Here is an 18,522-nt window from a genome sequence, read left to right on the forward strand (position 1 = left end):
ATCTTTTTCTGCTTCACATCAAACTAATCACTACTGTACTCAGCATATGCAGTATCTCATCAATACGCAAAGTCTCCTTGCACTTTGCACTCTGCTGAATATGCAAACTAAGCTCAGAACCCAACCCCATAACAAAGGCAGATACGAAACAACTAGCCTCTCATATTTAGCATGCACTACATGCAGTACTCTCAAAATTTTTGCATGAATAATTTTGTTCTCTGGGACTTTCTTTTTCAAATGCTCCATCACTTCACTGTACTTGTCAGCAATCAACGCAGATGGAGCATTATCAGCCACAGACCTAGCTGGTTCTTCAGTTGGGTAAGCAACAGCAACCTTACATTCAGTCCATAAATCACTAGGAAAAGCAATCTCAAACACTGCATCCAAATCAGTCTGAAGCATTTACCAGTGTTTTGTTCATCTATGAACTTCCTCACACTATTTCTCTCGTTCCTCTTGCAATTCTGGAAAATATGTTATAAAAGTACAAAGAACACTTCTCTTTCAAGGCACATGTACATAATTCTCTCCATGTGCTTCCCTTAGTGGAAATTCTGGAACTGCCACTAACTCTGAATCACTAACTGACCCCTTTGAGTTCTTTCCTGCTTCTGAAGCTTTCTTTTTAGTAACAATCTTCTTCTTCCACCTTCCCTCCAGTCCATTATCAACCAGATCCTTAATGTGGGCTTTGTTAAATTATTAAGCTTAGTTGTTCTATGTTATCATCGGTCAAATCCATTTTGCGATGTCTCTGCACATTTAAAATTTTACTGATATCAACCTCCCCCTCATTTGCTAGTTACTCAAGCCTATCATATGCTTCTTTCATGCACATTGCTGCTCTTTGTTTAAGTACCTCTTTTCATCCATAATTTATTTCATTGTCATCAACCTGTTTGTGTCAATTGATCCCTGCAATATTTTTCCCAAATCATTCTATAATTAAATACAATATTAATATATACAATATTAATATCTCTTTTTCGGAGTCTAAGCAGTAACATCAATAGACCTGTCACTTGAAAATGGAGAGAAAAGATACGCTTCTCTGCCAGTACTCAATAAAAATGCCAATGCATTTTCTGGTGAGGCCCTCAGTGATTCACATGAAACTGCACAGTGATTGCTGTCAATCACTGTGCTTGTACACTCAGACCCTCTTCAGTTGCACCCATATTAAGTGCCACAGAACTCAGCTCCTGTCTTTGGATCCCATCAGTGTATGGAGGAGGTCTAGAACCTATATCTCCCTCAATGGTTTTCTATTTGTCTGCTGTCTCTTTGACTATTGTGGGAAAAACTCTCACTCCCTATATCATATCCTCTGTCCAGCATCTCTCATGATGATCCAACCAGCTTCCCAGCTACTGTCTAAATAAACCCTTCCCCTGCTCCTTCATTTTCTTTCTTTCCTTCTTTTTAGCCATTGTCTCCCTGCATAAAACTGTGTGGGTCTAGGTAACAACTTTCTATCAATCATGGGTTTCCTCAAGAAACGTTATAATGTTAAAGGTACCTCCTAAAGAAAACTATAAGTCATTTTCATGCCTCTCACAAATCCTGGTAATCACATAAACACCAATACTCATCATCATTTCATAAGAAGGCAGACCCTCAGCAGCAATATTCTGTCCCTCGCTAGGAGATTAGGCTTTTTCAACATAGCATCCATTATTCTCACTCAACATAATTCAGAAACTACATTAGACAAGGTAGGATACAACAGCAAATCGCAGCATAGCTATGCCAAAGTTCAGCCAATCGCAGAGCGACTCTGACAGCAACCAAGCAACAACAGCATGTTTCTGTGGTGACATCTCAGAAATCCCAGCACGACTCCTCGGCTGACTAACTGTGAATTAGAAAACAATTGCACAGGCCATGTCAAGGAACACAAATAAACAAAATAAAAATGTATATAAGAAAACATAATTAAGTTAAAAGATAACAATAAAAATAAAACCAGTACCTCTGTGGCACTTGTCAAATTTAAGTCACACTAAAACAGACTCCTGTCCAGCAGCAATCCACTTGTGGCTAGTGTATTTACTCTTGTACACTGAAGAGCAAATTTCCCCGACTTAACTTAGGCACACAATGCCTTAAAAAGGAAAACTTGTTAATTCAGAAAAAGGCTCTATCTGTATGCATGTGGTGTCTTGAAAGTCACAGTATCTTTTTGTTGATAAGTTCAACAATAGTATCTTGAGATTTTGAATTTCGGCGAATTCGATAATCGAACCAACACATAATTAACCAAACCTCTCTGACGCAAATCACAAATAAGAATAGCACATCAAAATCACAGTAATCAAACCACCGATTGAACCCAGAATCAACATTGCATGATCAAATACCTCACTCACAGCATAACAATCCATCACTCCGCACAGACCTCAATATTCAGTACCACACTGGAACACTTTCAGTCACCAAAATGCCACCAGAATCATGTGACTCTATACATACTTACAATACGACCTTTACAGACCACCAACAATTTGACGAATTGGAGACACTGTTAAACCTCAATTTTAAGAGTTAATGTGTCCCAGAGGTAAGGCTCCTCCCAAGACAGCACAAATATCTGAATTACAGTCAATAAATGAAAACAGCCTGCTCAACAACTTCTAATTCTACATCAGCAGAATAGTTTAAATGAATTATTACAAAAATTCTAAAATGCAGAACAGAATAATCACCATGAAGGCTCTCACAAAATATGGCATTACAGAGAAGTGTGCAAATTCAGAAATATTCTGATTTCCAAGTGGACAGCAAAATCAAGAGAGAAATAGACAGCATCCCTTGTAGCATTAAGGAAAGCTCTCTCAGCCCCCCAAAACTGAGGGTTTTTATATATTATCTTCAAATTGGAAATCACTAAAACTGCTGAATCATCATGGTACGATCAAATGTGTTGCTTTCTCTGCAAATCAGAGCACAACTTTTCTAAGTGTCACATTGTCATAGAACCTAAGCACTATGCTGCTACATGAGTATTTATTCTGAAAACTCTATACTAATGTTTATTTATTTATTTATTTTTAGCATTTATTAAGCGCGAACAATTGCCCGCAGGCGTCTCGGCGCTGTACTGTGTTACCCTCCTATATGATCTTTACAATTTTTCAAAGGTTAAATAGCCAGGTTTTCAATTTCTTCCTAAAGGACATTAGATTTGGGCTTGATCTTATAGTTTGTGGAAGCATATTCCATAGTCTTGGGGCGGCAGCTAGGAAACGTCTGTCTCCCCAATTGACCAGCCTAGTCCGTGGCACTACCAGGTCATTCTGTCCTGCTGATCGTAACATTCGGGTGGGAATGTATGGGACAAGATGGTCGCACAGGAATTGAGGCGCTTGATGGTGTAGTGCCTTGTAGACGATACATAACGTCTTAAATTTAATTCGGTTCCTAACAGGAAGCCAGTGGAGACTCCTCAAAGATTCAGATATTGGCTTGAATTTGGGAATGTTAAGGAGAGGTCTGGCTGCTGCATTTTGGATTGTCTGCATTTTCTTGATTATCCTAACTTGGACATTTGCAAACAAGCCATTGCAGTAATCCAGTGCTGATAGGACAATAGCACTAACCAATGTCTTTCCCACATTGGTAGGAAGAAAAGGAAGAATCTTCCTTACCAATCGTAGCTTATAGAAGGCATTGGAGGCCGTCTGATTGGCGTGAGCCATGAAATTTAGGTTATCATCAAAGATGACACCCAAGTTTCTCACTTTCGTGACTGGTTTGGGTACAGCTCCGAATGATGATGGCCACCAAATAGGGGACCAAGTAGGGCTGAGGTGGCCAAAGGTGACCACCTCGGTTTTGTCGGAATTTAATTTCAGACAGTTTGCTGACATCCATTTTCCAATGGCCAGCATACCTGTCTTGAAATTTTCCGCCACTGTTTCCCCATCATTTCTGACAGCCAGTATCAGCTGTGTATCATCCGCATATGAGGTAAGGTTCATCCCGTGCGCTTTGATGGTATTAGCGAGGTCCGACACATAGATATTAAATAGTGTCGGACTAAGGGATGAACCTTGAGGTACCCCACATGGCAGTGATAACTCAGCGGATTCAAATTGGCCCAATATGACTGCCTGGGATCTCTCTGCTAGAAAAGACGCTATTAGATCTTTTGCTAGGCCTTGCACGCCTATCTTTTCGACACGATTGACTAAGATCTTGTGGTCAACCGTGTCGAAAGCAGCTGATAAATCTAAGAGCACCAATAATGCTGTGCCACCTTGGTCTCTGATTAATCGGATGTCATCCGCTGCCTTGATGAGCGCTGTTTCCGTTCCATGAAACTTACGGAATCCAAATTGTGTTTCATCGAGCAGATGGTATTGCTCGATGAATTCCGCGAGTTGGATATTCATGGCTTTTTCAACTATCTTAGCAATAAAGGGTAGGTTCGCTATAGGCCTATAATTTTTAAGTTCTGCTTTGTCCAAGCCGGGTTTTTTCAGGAGGGGTTTGAGTAGAGTTTTTTTTAACTGGTTTGGAAAGATGCCTGTGCGGAACATAAGATTAGTTATTTGAGTAATAGCTGGAATTACAGAGTCCATTAATGAACGAAGAGTGTTTAAAGGGCAGGGATCCAGGGCTGATCCAGATTTAATTGTTTTAACAATGTCCTGAATATTGTCTTCTGTAACCTCTGCGAAGCAAGAAAAATTGTTGCTTGAAGGTAGGGTATTTAGTTTTCTAAGGCATTGGTCGTCACCCTGATTGAATGCTGAAAATATGTCGTTCACTTTGGTGAAAAAGAAGGATGCCAATGAATCTCAGAAATCTTGTGAGCAAGGAGGATTAAGGTCTGGGGCACATCCCGCGAGATGTTTAGTTATTTCGAAGAGCTTTTTATTCAAATTTTTTGCGCTTTCGATTTGCTCAGTGTAAAACTTCTTTTTTGTCTCTGTGATTAGAAGTTTATATTGAGTTAACAGTTCCTTGTACACTATCCTATCTTCGTTATCATACTTTTTCCTCCAGATTCTCTCTTTGTTTCTGCATTGCTGTTTTAGTTTTTTAAGCTCCTCGGTATACCAAGGGGCTGAAGGGGAGCTTCTATTCCTGGACATTCTTTTTTCTGGTACCAGTTTATTAGCCGCCTGGCCCACCCATGTGTGATATTGTTCAATAACGGTTTCTGGATCAGTGGCCCATACGGGTGTAGAGTTCTGTAACGCCTCCTTAAAACAGGGGATATTGATGTCTTTCCAGACCTTGAACACTTCTCGTTTGGGGGGGGGATATAGTGGCGGTAGATGTTTTATTAATTTGTATGGTTGCCAGTACCAGGTAATGGTCGGACCAAATCATAGGCAAGACATCGGTCACTAATATATTTTCCAAGTTAGTGAAAATACCATCTAAGGTATGGCCTGCATTATGAGTGGGTCCTTTCACCAACTGAGATAGACTAAAAACCTCCATTTCGGATTGCAACGATGTAGTGTCCTTGTCTTCACTACATTCCAAATGGAAATTAAAATCACCTAGCAGAGTTACCGAATTGTCAGTAGCTGAAGTTTCTAGGATGGTGAGTATTTCTGTCAGGAAGTCCGCCCGAGTTTCTGGTCTTCTATATAGTAATATGCCTTTAAAATTATATGAATGTGCCGGCAAAATGAAGCAATCCCACAGCATGGCCAGTTTGGATGGAGTTCAATGCACTGTTACTTGAGACCACTAGAGTTGGTGCAGGTATCTGTGGCAAGTGTTGTGGGCAAATCCTTTGAAATGTTTCAAGTCTTTCAAGTAAATATTTCCTTGTGAATGGTCATGTTGGTCAATTATGCATACATTGCATGCCTTTAATTGTTTGCAGTATTTATGATGCAAAAACCTCTAGCCTAGGGGCACTGATTTCTAAACACCCTTGTGTACCTGGTAGATGTATTAATGAATAACTATGCTATGAGAAAAACATGTTGTAGTGCTGAGTATTATACTAGTGACGTAGCCCCTACAGGCCTCTTCTAACCTAATGCGCGTGTCTACTTTCAGGTCAGAATGTGGCCCTGAGTGGTCGAGCCACCCAGTCAACTATTCTTGCTGGAGAATGGAGTAAATACGGTTACACGGCACATGCAATTAATGCCATAGATGGAAATCAGGATCCCAATGCTTTCCATGGATCCTGCTCCCATACAGATTATGAATATGGTCCCTGGTGGAGGGTGGATTTACTGAAACCACGGAAGATTTATGCCATTTACATCACCAACAGGGATTCTTTTGCCGAGAGGCTGAATGGAGCAGACATTCTTGTTGGGAATTCATTGACGAACTATGGAAATAACAATGAAAGGTAAAGTTAAAGTTTGTTCACTTTTAGTTACAGTTTATAAATAACAGATGCTTGTTAGTTAGATCTGTGTCGTGATATTTGTATTCCAACGTTTGCAGCTTCAGTCCTCCTTTTGATGAGAGTAATGTGTGCAGTCTCTAACTTGAAATTAAGTATTTACTGTCCCAGTTACATAATTTAAATGAATATTATGTGAAAAAGCAGATCTCATATATTAGACACACTTCAGGCCATCTGTACTGGTTTATGAGCTGTACCCTACTTTTCAAGAGTTCAACTTATTATTTCCTTTATTGCATTAATTTTGTTCCATTGAGATCTAGGTATTCTCACTAGATATGAAGTACACTACTTTATGCCACTCCACTCACAGAGTTTATCTTTAGCACTTATGACTGCTGCACTTCTAGATCCGATGCAATTCAGGGAACTGGGCCATATTTTGACAGTTCGATTTCTGCCCAAACATACTTATAAGAATTAGTCACCTACTAAGTGATGCTGTGACACTTTTACCTGCGCTAAGAGTAAAACTGACTGATTCTGGCCCCCTTTAAACCTATTGATTTTTTTTTTTACACAAACTTTATTGATTGCCATAAAGCGATATTTAGTAGTTACAAAAGTTTTTGTTTGGCATTTTTAGCTTTATACAGCTGATCCACTGTATCAAAGTCAGTACAGTATATATATATATATATATATACGCACATCAACAGTACACACTGACACATTGTCGTACTGCGAAATATGACAATAGAGAAAACATGTCCTAAGCAAGATAAGGCTATCAATAGAACTACTAATTAATACCCTCCCCACTGCCTCCCTCCACCTGTGTTCTGGCAGGGGCGGCTCTAGGCTCATTGTGGCCCTGGGCAGGGAGTGTAGGTAGGGGGCCCCAGAAGAGGGGGTTCGGGCGTGGCAGAGTGCGGAGGCCAGTGAAGAGGGGAAGGTGAGGGTGTTTGGCAGAGGAACAGAGCCGGAGGCCGCCAAATCCCTGCCAGGGGCCACCACGCAAATATGTATTCATCCTCGGAGGATTATTATATTAAGGATATATATTGGCGTGGTGACCCCTGGGGTTTGGTGGCCCTGTGCGGGTGCACAGCTTGCACATGCCTAAGGCCAGCCCTGGTTCTGGTCCACCAAATCTAGATAGTAAACCAACTATGGCGCATACGGGTAGTGCACAGTGCTCCCTTTCATTTTATCTTACTCTGCTTTGCCCTGCGCTGGGATATGCTCCCGCCTGTGGTCCTCTGGTTGCAGTGCCGTGGTAGGGGCAGTATCGTGCTGCATGTTGAGGTCTATCGCCCTAAAAGACTAGCACGACGTCCTATTCCATGTAGATTGGGTGTTTATGCAGCCCTCGGGCTTCTTCTTGCCCCCCTTATTACCACACTTTTGGTGCTACTCCATCGAATAACCTCATCATGCCTTGTGGACAGTGCAGGGGGTCTCACCGATTTCCACCTCATTGTTATGGCTCTTATCACTATTATAAGGGCGAGATCAAGAGAGCGAAGCTGCACTTTCTGGGCGCTCGAGCGCTTGCGGAGTCCAAACAAGCATTCTTCTACATTGTCTGCGATCTGCAGGTGTGTGACCTCTGTCACAGTGCCACCTACCCCCTCCCAATAATCTCTAAGGTGACGACATGCCCATAACATATGCGTGAAACCTCCTCTTCAGACTTACAGCGTGGGCAATGATGTGGAGTATCCGGGAACATCCGTTGTAGGCGGCGTGGGGTTAAGTAGGGCCTCTGAAATATCCTACACTGTATGAATTTAAATTTTGCATTTCGAGACATTCTTTTGTGATGCCCTAATATGCATGCCTAAGCCTTATCAGCGATATCTCATTCAAAAGCGTCTGCCCACTTTGCTATCAGATCCGTGAGGGGGGTTGCTGCCTGAGGGCGGATACCTAAATATAGCCATTTTATGAGGTGTCGTCCCACTCCCATATAGTATAGTGTATGAACTAATTTGTGCGGTGGTTGCTCCGTCCATTGAGGGGCCCAGGTCTTCTTCACATAACGTATTACCATAGCATGCATTAGGTATAGGCGTCCGGGCGCCCGTGTAATGGACATGAAGTTCCCATGATCTAGAAGTGTACTGTCAATAAATAGGACACTCACAGTGTCCACACCCACTTCTGTCCAGGCCTGTAAGCTCTGCTTTGTGAGTCTTCCTCCCGGAATTGGAATCCCCAGCAACGGGATGTTCACAGCATAGGGAATAGAGCGGGGCATGTACGTCAATGCTTTCTTCCAACACTGAAGCACGGTTTTAAGTAGTGGTGGTGTACAGGGGGAAGTTTGCTTTTCAGCAGGAACAGTGTATGAAGTATCCCTCATTCGATGTCCTGGGAATTGTATCCTATTTCTTGTAGGTTCCTACCCACAGTCCAATGGGACAGCCATTGCAACTGACTGGCGTAATAATACGCTCTGAATTCCGGCACCCCCAGCCCTCCCTGGTGCGCCTCTAGTTGTAGTTTTGTAAGGCTTACCCTCATAGCAGATCTAACAGCATTGTGTCTAAGGTACGGCATACAGAAGGGAGACTAGTATTGACAAGTTAGTAAAGTAGTATAATAGTCGGGGAAGGACCACCATCTTGGATATGGCAACCAGTCCCATTACTGATAGCGGCAATGAGGACCAAAATACGACCCTCGACCGCCCTGCACGTATTGCTTTCATCAGGTTGCCATCCAGTTTATCTTCTTGTGATCTATAGTACCTAGGTATTTAAATGTGCTATGTGCCACCGGTATAAGGTATCGTCCAAGGCCTATGCCATCTTGGCGGTCGCCTTCATGCAAGACAAAGGCACTTGTTTTTCCTTCATTGATGGCTAGTCCATAAAGCTGTTCTAAACTGGAAAAGATACTGGGAAGGGGTTCCAAGGAACCTAAAAGGTCCCGTAAATATATAATAATGTCGTTAGCATAGGCTGATATCAAGTGTGTTGTGCCCTTTATCGGAATCCTCAACAGACCGGCTTCCTGACACAATTTAAGTGCCAGTGGCTGTATGACCAGCACAAATAGCAAAGGGGACAGGGGGCATCCGTGTCTCGTGCCCCTATGCACCGTGTTCTCCTGTGAGCTGTGATTGCCAGTGCGTGCTCTCGCAGTAGGGCCAGTGTATAACCGTTGCACGCATCCAAGGTACTCAGGAGGCAATCCAAATTTCTCCAGGGCCTTGAACATGTAGCCCCACGTGAGAGTATCAAAAGCCTGGCGCAAGTCTAGTGCTATGCAGCCAGCATCTCCAAACTCTGCAGGAGCAGTGGCTATGACATGATGTAGCCATCTGATATTTAACAACGTGCTGCGCGCCGGCAAAAAACGGCATTGATCCATATGTATTAATGTGTGTAGGTGGGGTAGAAGTCGGTTGGCTAGGATCTTACTCAAGATCTTGTACTCTGTCACTAGAAGCGAGAGTGGGTGATAGCCCAAAAGATCTGAGCTGGCACAGCTTGGGGAGCGATACCACCAACGCCTGCATTGTGGTATGTGGGAGTTGTCCTAGTTCTAGCTCTTTATTATATAATTCCTCCATTTTAGGGACTAAAGCCTCAGAATAGGAGTTACAAAATTCCATCGGCAGGTCGTCTAGGCCTGGGGCCTTATTTCGAGGAAGCCCTTTGATGGCTGCTTTTATTTCCATTTCTGTAATTGGTCTTGTTAAACTATTCTGCGTCTCCACAGTTAACTTCAGATAAGGGAGCCCTCTAGAAATGTGTCGATGAGCGAAGCGTCAATGTGTCTGGGTGCGCTGTATAGAGCACCATAGTAGTTTCAGAATGCGTCATTTATATCCTGCTGCGAGCAAGCCGTACCCATCCCTGGAACGTTAATGTTATAAATCACTGAAGGTGTCGGGTCATCCCGCAATATTTTATCCAATACTGCCCCAGATTTGTCAGCCTCAGTGTGTTTCAGCTGTGTGGACCTTCTATGGTCTATGACCCGGAGGGTTTGTAACAGTTTGGCATGTTGTATGTGCAGTTCCTGTAATGGGGCATGTTTGGTCGAGTCGTTTGCTGCCGCCTGATCCAGCACATTCATTGCGTTTTTGACCCTGACAAGGGTTTTATGTGTTTTCTGCCTGGACCCTACAGTAGCACCTATTGCAGCACCCCTGATAACCACTTTGAGCGCATCCCACTCTATCACGTTAGAGGAGGCAGTGTTCCAGTTTTCTAAAAAATAGTTAGTAATAGTCATGGACATGCTGCAGAAGGGGGGGATCCTCTAGCATCTGGGGCCATAGCTTCCATGTGGGGACTGGGATAGGTATTCTGCCCAATATAATGCAGATTTCCAGGGGATTATCATCAGAAAAGGTCTTCCCTAGATATGTGGCATGAGTCATTTGTGCTGCAATGTTAAGGGAACAAAAAAGTCTGTCAATGCTTGTATGTAATTGGTGGACACGCTAGAAAAGGTGTATTCCTTGTATGTTGGGCAAAATATTCTCCATATGTTCCCCAGTGCCCACCCAAAAGGCCAGCTGCTAAGCTGCTAAGGGCCTCAGCTTGCTTTACAGTACCTGCTCCGTTCAGGGGAGGGTGTGCACATGTCTAGTGATACATCTGGCACCGAATTGCAGTCACCTCCCAAAATCCACGATTACATGTCTCACCCAGTCAGCACTGCGCTCAACCTGTTGAAAAATTTGTCTTGCTCAAAGTTTGGGGCATAGATGCTACCCAATACCACTGGCAAACCGTCTAGTGTCCCGCCCAATAGTATGTATCTGCCTTGGTCATCGGTACGTCGCTCCAACTCTATAAAGGGGACCCCATGCCTAATCCATATGGTTGCCCCTCTCGCAAAGACGAGTACTTTTTAGAGAAGACCTGTCCCCTCCATTTCTTGCAAACTGTGCTGGCTTCTGACTCAGTGAGGTGTGGTTCCTGGAAGAACACTATCTGCGCCATGCGTCTAAGTAGCTGGGCATGCACTCTTTGCTGTTTGTGCACAGAGCCTAGCCCCGCACATTCCTGGTGATGAAACTATTAGAGCCTAGCATGGTGTTGTTGTGCCACGCTCTCTGACTTAGAGCCAATCACTAATCGTGGACCAGACTCACCAACCCTCTTTGAATGAACAATACACGACTCAGCCATTGAACTATGCTGAGCCAAACAAAGAACTTAAACAAGCAAAGAACAATGCATGTATATGGCACATTTGCTTTGTGCGGGTGGTCGCTAATGCCCATCATGGTTCTTTCAGACAAGTAATGACTTGAGAGCTCTACAGAGCCTGGGGCGATGCCTCACTACTTTTAGAAAAGGGGGTGGTGATGAACAGAGTGTCTGAATTAAGCAGACCACTCTTACCCAGTCCAAAGATCAGGGCTTGATCCATCACCGTTATTTATCTCACTGCACCATCCCAGCTCAGAACCTGGCTATATGCAAATCAGTCTGTCCCTGGCCCAGTGCATCATGGGAACAGGGAAGACTAAACTACCAAGCCAATTCTTCACCAGAAAGGAGACAAGCTACCGGGGACCGGTTTCTGGCATTTCAGCCTTCTTCGGCCCGGCTTGCTTGAATCCTGATGGTGCAGTGAGAAAGGGACTCATGTCTGAGTATACCCTGCCACACCTATAGTGGCCAAAAACGATTCAGAAAAGGGTGTGGTGATGAACAGAGTGTCTGAATTAAGCAGACCACTCTTACCCAGTCCAAAGATCAGGGCTTGATCCATCACCGTTATTTATCTCACTGCACCATCCCAGCTCAGAACCTGGCTATATGCAAATCAGTCTGTCCCTGGCCCAGTGCATCATGGGAACAGGGCAGACTAAACTACCAAGCCAATTCTTCACCAGTAAGGAGACAAGCTACCGGGGACCAGTTTCTGGCATTTCAGCCTTCTTCGGCCCGGCTTGCTTGAATCCTGATGGTGCAGTGAGAAAGGGACTCATGTCTGAGTATACCCTGCCACACCTATAGTGGCCAAAAACGATTCAGAAAAGGGGGTGGTGATGAACAGAGTGTCTGAATTAAGCAGACCACTCTTACCCAGTCCAAAGATCAGGGCTTGATCCATCACCGTTATTTATCTCACTGCACCATCCCAGCTCAGAACCTGGCTATATGCAAATCAGTCTGTCCCTGGCCCAGTGCATCATGGGAACAGGGCAGACTAAACTACCAAGCCAATTCTTCACTTTTCTAAATCACTACTTTTAAATCGCTTAACGCCGTTAGTGTAACTTGAATAGAAAATGATACATTAGTCAATCTAACCTCATACCGGGTGACAGCCCCTGCAGTGCCACAAACAGGATCCTCTAACACACTCTACAGTTGCAGGTGCTAGCGTCAAATAGTCTGCAAACCCCCAGCAAGACCCTACTTTAAGTCAATATCAGTCAGCATCATGCAAAGTACATAAAAGAAAGGATACATGCAGTTGAAAAAGTGCCAATCAGACATTAACTGCGTATGTGTCCCAGTGGCAGGCCCAGTGAGACCACACCATCTGGCTCATACCAGCAGATCGTCCGCTGTCTGAGTTGTCACTGACAGGTACAGTGTAATACTATGGTCAGAGTCAGAATAGATGGTACTGTCTTCTGATGAATCAGTTGCAATCTGAAGGTTGCCTTCTCTGATGGAGGCTGCAGCTGCAAGAGCCTCTTCCCTACCAGATTGAGCCTGTTAATACGTGGGGTTGGGGATTTGTCATTGTTTCATTCCCTTGGTGTTACGGTGGAACCTGCGACCTGGATTGCGTTTAGGACTGTTGGGCACGGCACAGATAGTGGCCCCAGAGCTTGACACTGGATCCATCACCTCAATTCACTCCTCTGCATCGTCTGGGCTGTCAAAGAAGTTTGTTTTTTGTTCATGAATTAGTTTTAAGCGGGCAGGAAACAACAGTGCATATTTTACTTGCAAGGCACGTAACGTCTTTTTTACTGTTTGGAAGAAAGACCTTTGGCTTGCAGCATTAGTGTATAGTCAAGGTATTGTGACACCCGGTGATTTTCAAATTGGATTTGTGTCCGTTCATGTGCCTTCTGTGGAAGTATGTCCCGGTCTCTAATGTAGTATCTTGACTATCAAGGGTCTCACCGGAGGTACAGCTTTTCGCTTGGCTGTAGGGATTCGGTGGGCTCTCTCAGCACAGAAGAAGGGCGAAAGACCCTTTGGGGCCCCATATCCGCGAAACCATTGCTCCATAAAAACTGCAGCGTTGGGGCCCTCACTGCGTTCCGGAAGACCTACGACATGCACATTGTTTCTACGGTTCCTACCCTCTGCATCTTCAATCCTGTCTTGTACGCCATTACCTGCTATTTGAACAGTTGGATCTGTGTTGTATGTTCCTTTACTTAGGGTTTGACCTCCGTCAGAGTGCACCCATGTGATTTCACCATGTCAGCGAGCTTGATGTGGTCAGCTTTGAGCAGAGTGTAGCCCATTGTGAGCTACACTATCTGCTGCTCGATGGCCTTTCGTGAGTCTCTGACCTCCTGTAAAATGAAGTCCAGCATATCCTGAGGCCTCTCTACATTGAGGGAGGAACTGAATTTGGCGAGGATGGCTGTGTAGAGTTGTCTGGGTCCTCCCCAGTGTGATTAGTGGCTGTGACTGTTTCCAGCACCTTCCCCTTGGTCCGCCACATTGTGTGTGCCTGCACTCACGTCTCACCAGAGGTGTGTGAGGGTGGCGACAGGCACCACAGTTCCGGGCTCGCATTTTTCTCCCCTGGAGAAGGTATATTTAGGTCAGGGGGATGTAGAAAAGTCCTGGCAAAAAACTGCACAACTTACATTCCGGTCAGAGCGCCCTGTGTGAATTTAGGCCTGCAGTGTTGCACTACTATCAGTTCTGTACAGGTGAGTACACTATACATTTAGCCCTGTGCAAGCCACAGTGCAGTCACCACACTGAACAGACAGATCCCCGGTGGCAGTGCCCCATTCTCCTCCACCGTACAAACAATAATATTGGGTGAGGTACGCTTCACCACCAGACCTGCCCGGAAAGTGTCGGTGGGCAGGTGAAGGCGGGCGTAGGGACAGGTGCAGCACTATTGTTAGCCTCCCCTGCATCCTCTGCTGGAGTCATTGCGGGAGCTAATGAGAAAGGTCCTGTGTACTTGCCCCTCATCAGGACCAGCGCTATTTCAGGCAGAGGCATAACACAGTCAAAATGCTCCTGAAGATATGTTCTGTAGGACCTGTGTGACCTGCAAGGCTAGTGGGACGGCAGAGTAAAAATTAAAAGCTCATCTGGAACCACTGACTGCTGTTAGCACCCCCTTTGAAAGGACATACTGCGAATACGTCCTATAAATGTCGACCAGTAGTATGCTTTGAAATCAGGAAAGTCAAGGCCGCATTTTCCATAAGGTAATTTAATTAAATCAATTGCCCGGCGTGCTTTTTTATAGCCCCATATGAAGCTGCTTAATATGCCATCTAGGCGTTTAAAAAAACCATTAATAATACGAAATGGAATAGTTCTAAATAAGTAGATGAATTTAGGAAGAATCTTCATTTTGATTAAATAAATCCTACCAATTAAACTTAGTAGAACCTTATGCCATTTTTTCAAAACAGTAGCTATGTCTTTTAGCAGTAGTTCATAAATCAGCATAGCTATCTCTTCTGGACAAGCAGAAATTTTCACGCCAAGATAAGTAGCAGTTTTGTACACTCCTTGAATTTGATCCTTTGTTTTATGATTCATAATAATTTGCATCTTATTAGTATCCAGTTTATATCCAGATACTGAACCAAACATCCTGGCCTTCGTAATAATCCCTATCATTGCCTCATCCATATTTATCGAGTAAACCGCAATATCATCTGCGCATACCGTCATTTTGAGGGTATTTAAACCAGATGAAAATGGTACTATACCAGGATTCTTTTGGATTGCTACTAAAAATGGTTTGATGGATAAAGCGAATAATAAAGGTGACAATGGGCACCCTTGATGGGTACCCCGCAGAATCGGAAAAGTATCCGACTGCATACCTGCATAGCAAACCTTTGCTCTTGAATTATCATATAGAGCCTTTATCCATTTCATAAATGAGCCCTTGATGCCGAATCTATCCAGCACAGCCCAGAGGTAATCCCAAAAGCAGTAAAAGCCATGTTAATATGAGTCGTGGTATCCCTACTTGGTACAAATCTGTGTTGCTGTGGAGAAACCAGGGCGGATATTTTTGGGGCAAGTCGATTAGCCAATTTTTTTTGAGAATATCTTCGCATCAGTATTTATTAACAAAATCGGTCGATAAGACCCACAGTCATCTGATGCTTTACCCTTCTTAAGAAAAAAAATGATTTGCGTCATATTCCATGACTCCGTAGCTGTCCCCTCTTGTCCAATAAATCCAATCACTTGACTAAGTATAGGAGCTAGTTCTTCTATACAGTGTTTGTAAAGCTCAGCCGGAATCGAATCTTCCCCTGATGATTTGCACGAAAGTGAAGCAGAGATTGCCAACCTAATTTCTGCTAGAGTAACTTCTTTATTCAGCATATCTGCATTCTCCATATCAATATGATTTACTTCATTAGTCTGGAGATATATATTAATATCATCAGGAGCCGGTCGTTGTTCAGGGGTATATAATTCCTTGTAGTATCTAGCAAACAGTTCTAATATTTTGAGGGGATTATTGTAAGTCACATTGTATGGGCCTTTAATAGCCCTAACTAGTGTTTTAGCCTTATTTTCTGCTACCTTATAGGCTAATATCTTTCCTATTGTTTCACCACATTCATATTGAGAAAGACAATATTTATTTATTTTGATAAGACTCTTTTCTCACAGCGTCTGTTTTAAATCAGACTTAAGGTCATTTAAGACATAGGTTAGTTCTTCTTCTGAATTAGACCCTTGTAGCAGTGCTGTTGCTAATTGTTTTTCTACATGTAATATTTTCGCTATGGTATCATCTGTATCCATTTTATTTACAAAATTCTGCCTAAATATGTGCTGTTGAGTAAAACTCCTAATGCTGGCCTTGCAGGAATCCCAAGCAATATTATAAGATGCTGAACCAATATTAATTTCCCAAAAATCTTTTATGTGAGCCTTAAGTTTAATGATAAAGTCTGTATTAAGCAGCAAATGTCGTGGGAAAGAGAAACAACGCCATATCAATGCGTGAGCATAATTTATGCACCGCAGAGTAATAAGTATAACCAGCAAAATCAGGGTGTAATAACCTCCAAGCGTCTTTAATATTGTAGATGCGCCCTATTTCTAAAATTGCTGCCCTAGTTTTACGCATCCGCCTAAATGCCCCCGTCTGGTAGTGTCAATATCATAATTCATAATACAGTTAAAATCACCAAATATCAAATGCTCCCCCTCCCATTCAAGAAGTTCAATATTTAGCTTATCCATAACAATGGGAATGTCTGTATTTGAGCCGTAGACCACACAAAAAGTGTACTTCTTATTTTCTATAATTAATTGGGCAATAGCCCATCTACCATTTTTATCTATCAAGGTTTTAGCTGTCTCGGCTTTGAAAGATTTATTTTGTAAAATAGCGACTCCTCTAATTGGCACATTTAAGTCAGAACTAACAACAACATTGTACCCTAATTCCTTAAGTACATTGCAGTCCTTATAGCATATGTGTGTCTCAGACAGTAAAGCTATATGCGGGCTATACATCCTTAGCTCCTCAAAAAGTAATGGCCGTTTGTTCTTACTATTTAGCCCTGCCACATTCCAAGCAAGACACCCTACTTTATCCATAACAGTGACTTTCTCACCTTCCCTTGCCCCGTGCACATTAGAGAGAAAGAAAAAAAAAGAAAAAACATAAGCAAAAATGTTGCCACCTATTGTCTTTTTAAAAACTCGCCTCATGTCAATTTTACTAATTTTACCCCTCCAAGACCCGCCCAACCCATCCCTACCCCGCGCACCCACCCCGTACATCTTTGTAGAGGAGGAATCCTCTCTCTAACCAGCTGCCCTTGGTTTAGGCAGCCATAAGAGCGACAGCAGTTCCCACCCCTCTCTCCCAAAAAAATCACAAATATCTCCAGTACAGCCATATATAACACAAAAAAACCCACAGAAAAATACTTCATTATCTCATACTCCTAAAGCCATTATTTAACACCATGAAGAGAACAAGGAAAAGTGAGAGAGATAATCTACTATCTGCAATTTTTAAACTGTTACCTTCATCATTTTTAACTCTTTAGCATTTTAAAACATTATATATAGTCAGACATTGCTTTACTACTCTGCTGATTTCTCAGTAGATTGACTCCACCATTTTTCCACCAAGATGGCGGACTGAGGCCACCGCAGAGCTGCAGCAGAGATTCTCTTGCCTCTCTGCAGAGTATAAGAGCGTGAAATGTAGAGAAACTTTTTGAGGTTACTTGCCCTTGATGCTTGCGGGCGATTCGCTTGAGGCATTCCTGGCCTGACCTGGTCTGCGCTGCGGCCACTGGAGGAGGTGCACGCTGGGAGCTGGTTGCAGATGGGAGCTGCTGCCCGGGATGTGGACGCAGGAGCAGGAGCAGCAGAGCTGCTGTGGGTGACCGCCGCACTTGCCTCGGGATAACTTTGGCAGGTGTGTAGAGCGCAGCGGAGCGGCAGAATATTGTGGCGTGTCGGGGTGCCGCAGTGTGATTCGTAGGTCAGACCCGTAGGATTGAGACCGGATTGAGACCGGCAACCTACGAAGGTGAGAGACGCTGGGACACTGAAGCAGGAAAGCTGAAGCGGAAAAAAAAGAACCTGCTAAAAACCTCCTTGGGGGGGCCTTTACAGCTGGAAGACAGACGGAAAGGTAAAAACCAGAGACTAAGTTTGCATGAAGTTAATCTGCATAGTTCTACTGCAGCTGTACTGTAAGGCCATATTTTACCGAGGGGGAAACACGGTGGTGAAGCGAAGAGCAGACACCCCCCCCCCTTTTTTTTTTTTTCTTTTCTTGTTTATCTTGATTTTCTTGGACATTTTTGGACACTTTTGGCCGTCTCCTACTACTTACCTGCTTTTCATTGGCTATTTTCCGGTTATCAACTGGGGTTTGCGACTATATCGACTGTATAGAGGTATAGAGAAGGTCTGAAGGATAAAAAGACGCAGCTAAAAGAGGGGGGAAAGAAACCCTGCTCTTTTTTTTTTGCGAAACCG

The 18,522-nt window shown here is 43.5% G+C and overlaps 1 protein-coding gene across 1 annotated transcript in view; it reads left to right on the plus strand.

The window, feature by feature from the left end:
- Nucleotides 1-18,522, plus strand: part of LOC147709539 (fucolectin-4-like) — a 97,189-nt gene that overhangs the window by 58,939 nt on the left and 19,728 nt on the right. Inside the window, exon 3 of the mRNA XM_086928078.1 lies at nucleotides 6,034-6,337. Coding sequence (XP_086784204.1) covers nucleotides 6,034-6,337 — 304 coding nt within the window. The remainder of the gene's footprint in view (nucleotides 1-6,033; nucleotides 6,338-18,522) is intronic.

The sequence above is a fragment of the Lissotriton vulgaris genome, chromosome 6 (genome assembly GCF_964263255.1).
Source record: "Lissotriton vulgaris chromosome 6, aLisVul1.2, whole genome shotgun sequence".
Taxonomy (NCBI): Eukaryota; Metazoa; Chordata; class Amphibia; order Caudata; family Salamandridae; genus Lissotriton; species Lissotriton vulgaris.